Here is a 6000-nt window from a genome sequence, read left to right on the forward strand (position 1 = left end):
AATAGCTTCTGGACTTCCTCATTGATGATCTGATTGCGCTCTGGCGCAAATTTCCTCCTTTTTTGCTTCACTGGCCTTACATTGGGGTCCACGTTCAGCTTATGAGTGATGGTTTCAGGATTGGTTCCCGTCATGTCCTGGTGCGACCATGCAAAGCAATCTGAATTTTCTCTGAGGCACTTGATGATAGCTTCTTTCTCATCCGTTGTCAATGCAGCTCCCATTTTGACCTTTTGCTCCGGCTTTGATTCATCCAGCACGACGTCATCTAATTGTAGCTCGTCTGGGCGCTTGGGTGCTGGATTTTTCTGTAATTGCTAGATGGCGGGGCCATGGGGTTTTAGGGCGAGCTGGTAGCATTCCCGCGCTTTCTTTTTGTCTCCTTCAACTACTGCCACTCCCCACGGGCTTGGAAATTTGAGCAGCTGGTGATAGGTAGATGGGATAGCTTTCATTTTATGAATCCATGGGGTTCCTACTATAACATTATAAGCGGTTTTGCAGTCTATCACGTAGAACTTGTGCATCATGTTGATTCCTTTGAGCAGCGTAGGCAGCTGGATTTCTCCTAGGGAATTCATAGGTTCACCATTGAACCCGACCAGGACCGTAGACCTTTTGGTGATGTCGGACTCTTTGAAGCCGGCTTGATCTGCATCTTTGAAAATTATGTTGGCCGAGCTTCCGTTATCTACTAGTACTCTTTTCATCTTGCAATGACCCACATGGAGGGAGATTACCAAGTAATCATGATGCTCGGGCTCGTTAAACCTACTCTCATCGAATAGTATTGCCATATCATCCAGCTTTTTTTCTTCACTGCTTGGATAGGTTTGGGGGATGCTGGATGCTGAGGTGCCAACTCTTGTTATACGCTTTGCATTGGAGTAGGTCAGACCGCTGATGTTAGATCCTCCTACTATTGCTTGAATTACAACACCCGGGGTAGGCGAAGCCGGCGGACCTGGCAGTGCTTCCCGCTTAATTTCAGGTCCTTTTCCCTTCTTTCTAAGGAGGTCTTTCATATAGCCTCTTTTGAGCAGCCAGGCTACTTCTCTTTTAAGACTGTTACATTCGTCAGTCCTATGCCCATGGTCTCCATGGTACTCACACCACCTTGATTTATCCTTTTGGTGGTCAGGCTTGTCGCTCTTCCTAGGCCACCTTACCGGTTGCCTAATTTCTTTGAGTGCGTTTACCACTCCTACTATCTCGGTATTGAAACCATAAGAGCTGATATCTGGATGGTACTCTATAGCTGGCTGGTTGGAGCTTTCACCTGCTTTTGGCTCGGATATGCTGTTGACGTTATTGCGCCTTGGTTGCCAGTTATTCTGTCGGGTGCCGGAGTTTTGATTGTTGGAGGATTGATTCTCCGGGTAAACCAGACGGTCTCCTTTCGACCCAGCTCCTGGCATGCTCATCTTCTTCTACGCGGACTTCAACCGTTGCTCTTGTCCTAACTTCTTCAAATGAAGAGCAAGGATATCTTGTCAGCTCATAATACAACCTGGATCTGTAATTGAGACCTTTGCGAAAGGCTTCGATAGCAGTTGAGTGGTCATAATTTTTGATGCTGACCATTTATCGATTGAACTTGTCCCAGTATTGTCGGGTTGTCTCGTTCTGCTTCTGAACGACCCGATACAGGTCACTGCTCTGCTTATATAGCTCTCGGCTGGTAGCGAATTGCTGATAGAATTTGTTCACCAGGCTGGAGAAGCCGGCGATGGTACCTGGCTTGAGGTTGATAAGCCATTGAAGTGCAGGTCCTGATAGAGTAGCGCTAAAGGACTTACACATAGTGGGCTCAATTAGTTCCCACGGAATTGACAATTGCCACATCTTTTGTTTGTACTGGGCCACATGATCTTGGGGATCAGTGGTTCCGTCGTACATCTTTTGGAAGGAGGGGATTCTTAGCTTTGCGGGAATACGCACTTTAGCAATCTCCTCTACAAATGGGGATTCAGCGAACCCAACACGAGATTCATAGGCTACAGGTTTAGGAGCACCTGGTAAGCGGGTCAGGAGTTTCATCATTTTCCGGTTTTGAGCCTTAATAACGGCGACTTCCCTGGCCATAGGGTTGGGATTCCCACCAGAATGTTCCTCATCATCACGAGATCCTTCTCCTGTATCTTCGCCTTCAGATTCATCAGAGGAGACCAGGGTGAACTGGGGTAAGTCATCGATCTTAACCCTTTTCTTCTTGTTACTCCTGACGGATTCCAGCTCTTTGGATAGGTTTTCCAAGGATGCTTCAGATTCAGCTTTGAGTCTTGCTAAAGTTGCTTGAGATTCCTCTTCAAGCTTCTGGCTCCGCTCTATGGAGGCTTTCAGCTCTTCTCGCAATTGCTCGATTAATGCATTTGGATCAGGATCTTCTCCCATTGTGAAAGATGGGCCAAATTATCTAACTGTAACCCCACAGACGGCGCCAAACTATTTTGGTCAAAAAACTGACTACCAGGTTCGACCAAGGTTGCGATAATTACAGCTAGATTAAGATGTCGAAATATACTAACAGAAATTAATGGAAGAGAAAAAGGAAGAAGAAGAGGAGAAGACACAAGGAATGATGACGCAGAAAACCCCAAGAATAAGGGTAAAAACTGCGGGTGGCTATGAGTCCACCAATCAACTAGGTATTTAGGTGAAATAGGTTACAACACAGATTACAAATTATAGAAATAGTAATTGTATTCTTTTATAATGCTTAGCAGTAAGGCTCTTATATTTTTTCGTGCCTTGCACAATGATTGAGCTTGCCTATTTATACTAGAGAAGCACTCGAAAAGATCTTCAACGGCTCTCTCCCACAATCCCTAGGAATCTGGAGCTAATGCCTCAAGCCGTTCCTACTTTTTCTCCACGTCTCCAGGTCTGGTACTCCCACGTTTGAATCAGTCTTTCTCAACGGCTTGACTGCTAGTAGTGATCCCGAATTCTTTGGATAGCATTTTATACTTTCCCCTACTAGAAGATTCCTTGGAATATTCTTTAAGAGTATGCTCTTTTGTCTGGTCTCAGCTTAACAGCTACCTTTGACCTGTACGCTGCTAACCTGCAACCTGTAACTTGTCTACTTGTTGATCATAGGAATTTAGGGTGAAAATTCTAGCACAACATCAATCACTTATCACAAATAAAGAATGAATCTTTAACACTTAGGAAGCCTCAAAACAAAAAATTTCACACTAAAAAGCAATTAGTTTGCAATTATGTGAAAATAAATCAACCTTTAAGCATCAAATACTACCAAGTAAGTGTGCTTTAAGGGGACTTAAAAAAGCAGAAAATAATGCAAATAATCAACCATATAATCAACTAGTTATGCCATTAATTTCAAGGTTAGAAAAGACTTAAAATTTTTCGTCAAAAACTAAAAATCCCTCGAAAAAGGCATTTCTGGTCAGAATTTGGCTAAAATCACAGCCCCTTTGGGTTTTGGGGTAAAAACCTTTCTAGAACACCTTTTCCACCCAAAATTCACTATTTTTGGGCGAAAATATGGGTTCTAGGCCAAATTCGACGTTAAAAACGGGATTAAAATAAATAAAACCGAGCTACTAATCTAATTAGCAACTTAAACCAGAAAAATAAGCCAAAATAAACCTTGAAAAACATGATTATAAAAATAAACGAGCGGGGCTCCGATACCGCTGTTGGGGTTAGGTGAGTCCGACTCACCGCGGAAACAATCCCGACCCAAGGAACCACTCGTAATTAATAAAACCATAAAGCATAAATAAATAAACACAAGAAAAGGAAAAAAGAATCATACCCTTGAAGCGAGTTTCGCCCTCTCAAAACGGGCTCTCACTTGAAAGCCTTGAGCACCGCAAATGCCGTGCCTCCAACGGTATCCACCCACAAAGGACGAACACGACATTTTAGGTCCGCTACCTTGGAGTTAGCAAGGTCCGACCAAAACCCAAGTGTTAATGGAGTTTGAGAGTTTTTCCAAAATATGGAATGCTCTTTCTAACTCCCACTCAAGCCCTTTACTCCAAATCCCAAGGTTGGTATTTATAGAGGAAAGTATGAGTGGGAATTTCTATCCCATCAATGTGGGATCATGAAATTCCACAAATTAATTTAAATATAAATTAAATTAAAATTGCAAACTAATAATAAATCTACAAGTGGCATTACCATGTGAAATGGGTTGGTGAGGACCACATGGAGAGTAAGGGACCATACTTGCTCCCCACTCAATACTCTCCTTGTGCCACATGTTCTTACCCACTTGCTCCCATATTCCTCAAGCTTCCCCACAGTGACCGGCCCTATGGCCCAGCCACAAGCCCAGCCCGAGCCCAGCCCCGCACCAAGATGCGGGCTGCTGCTGTGCGCGCAAGCCACGCACTTGGTGCGGGCTTGCTGCTAGCACGCCTAGCTTGCGGCAGTTAGCTGCTGCACGCACCACGTGCACGCGGCTGCTAGCTACTGCTGTGCGTGGCTGCTAGCACGGTGCGCTAGCACGCACCTAGCCAGCCATGCTAGGCTCGGCTTGGTGCGCTTGCTAGCCACCTATGCTTTGACATTTTTGCCCTAGCATTCGGATGCTCGGGGCACTCCGATGCTAGGGGTATTTTGGGAATATGGTCGATTTATTATTATTTTGCGCGTCTCGTCTTTTTATTATTTTTGACTCGACTTCCGACGATCGGTTTCGACGCTCCAAGCTCGAATTACCGACGTCTAAATATTTAACACTCGGGCGACGAATTAATTTCTTCCGAATTAATTCGTCGAGTCGGTTTGTATATGCATTCCGATCACTTGACCTTACTGAATGTATTAGCTTTCTAATAATTCTAAACCCGCTATCAGAATAATACACTTGTTCGAAGGACACCATTCCTTTCAGCTTCAGCTACAAAACTTTGGGGAACAACCCTCTGCATTCTCTCGGGAAATAGCCGAGGCTGAACAGCCGGCCAAGGTTAAAAATATAATGCTTGGGACCTATGATGGTACCTCTAACCCAGAACACCACCTCTTGGCATACACCCACCTCATGTACCTACAGGGGTTGGATGATGTCGCCTGGTGTCGATGCTTTCCAGCCACCCTAAAGGGCATAACATAGTAGTGGTTCGGCAATTTGCTGGCTAGTTGCATTAACAGCTTCAAGACGCTTGCGTTCTTGTTTTCTTCTAACTTCTCTATTAACATCCTTGTAAAGAAAACGAGCCTTGATCTTGGCTATGAGCATCAGGGAGATAGAGAAGGATGCGATCATACGTCAGGCGGTTCAATCTGGTGAGAATCCAGATCCAAGGACTATCTAAGAAAGGGGCTTATACAGACTTCTTTAAAGGTCTGAAGGTCGGGTCGACTTTCAAGTTCGAACTCGTCCACAAGAAACTCTTCACCCTCCAAGGAGCCCTGATGGAGGCGGACGCCTACATACAGGCGACCGAGCTCTACTCCTCTAATAAACATTCAGACTCCAAGAAGTCTGACCGACAGAAGGTGAGTTGGCCTACTCAGCCGTCTCTAAAACCAGGAGAGAGAAAAAAGAAAAAACATATCTGGGCGGTTAATAACTCTAATTAGCTGGCCTAGAAGAAAAAGAAAGAGTGGAATCCGTGCGTTCCAAGGTACGAGTTCCACAAGGACAGCTACTCCATCCTCATGGAGATTAAGGATCGACTGACTCTTGAGAAGCCGACTCCTATGAGAGGATCCGCTGAAAATTGAAACAAGAACAAGCACTGTCACTATCATGAGGATGTCGGCCAAGATACAAACGTTTGCTTCAGCCTCAATCGGACGCTTGATTGTCTGGCTGACAAAGGAGCGCTGAAATCCTATGTGAAGTCCAAAGTGACTTCAAAATCGAATCCGGGGTGGTCAAGCAAAAAGACTCCCCAGCCTGCTATCATCTCTAAAACTGATGAGGATCTGATCTATACGATAGCAGGCGGATTCGCCGGAGGTGGCCCAACAATCCGGGGCAACAAGGATCATCTGAGAAAGATGGTCAAT

General features: G+C 44.9%; 1 protein-coding gene across 1 annotated transcript; it reads right to left on the reverse strand.

The window, feature by feature from the left end:
- Nucleotides 1–317: 317 nt before the first annotated feature.
- Nucleotides 318–1424, reverse strand: LOC145625072 (uncharacterized). Its single transcript, XM_081678154.1, has one exon. The coding sequence runs from the start codon at nucleotides 1422–1424 to the stop codon at nucleotides 318–320; it is 1107 nt and encodes a 368-aa protein (XP_081534280.1).
- Nucleotides 1425–6000: the final 4576 nt, after the last annotated feature.

Source organism: Chenopodium album, chromosome 3 (genome assembly GCF_948465745.1).
Source record: "Chenopodium album chromosome 3, dcCheAlbu1.1, whole genome shotgun sequence".
NCBI lineage: Eukaryota > Viridiplantae > Streptophyta > Magnoliopsida > Caryophyllales > Amaranthaceae > Chenopodium > Chenopodium album.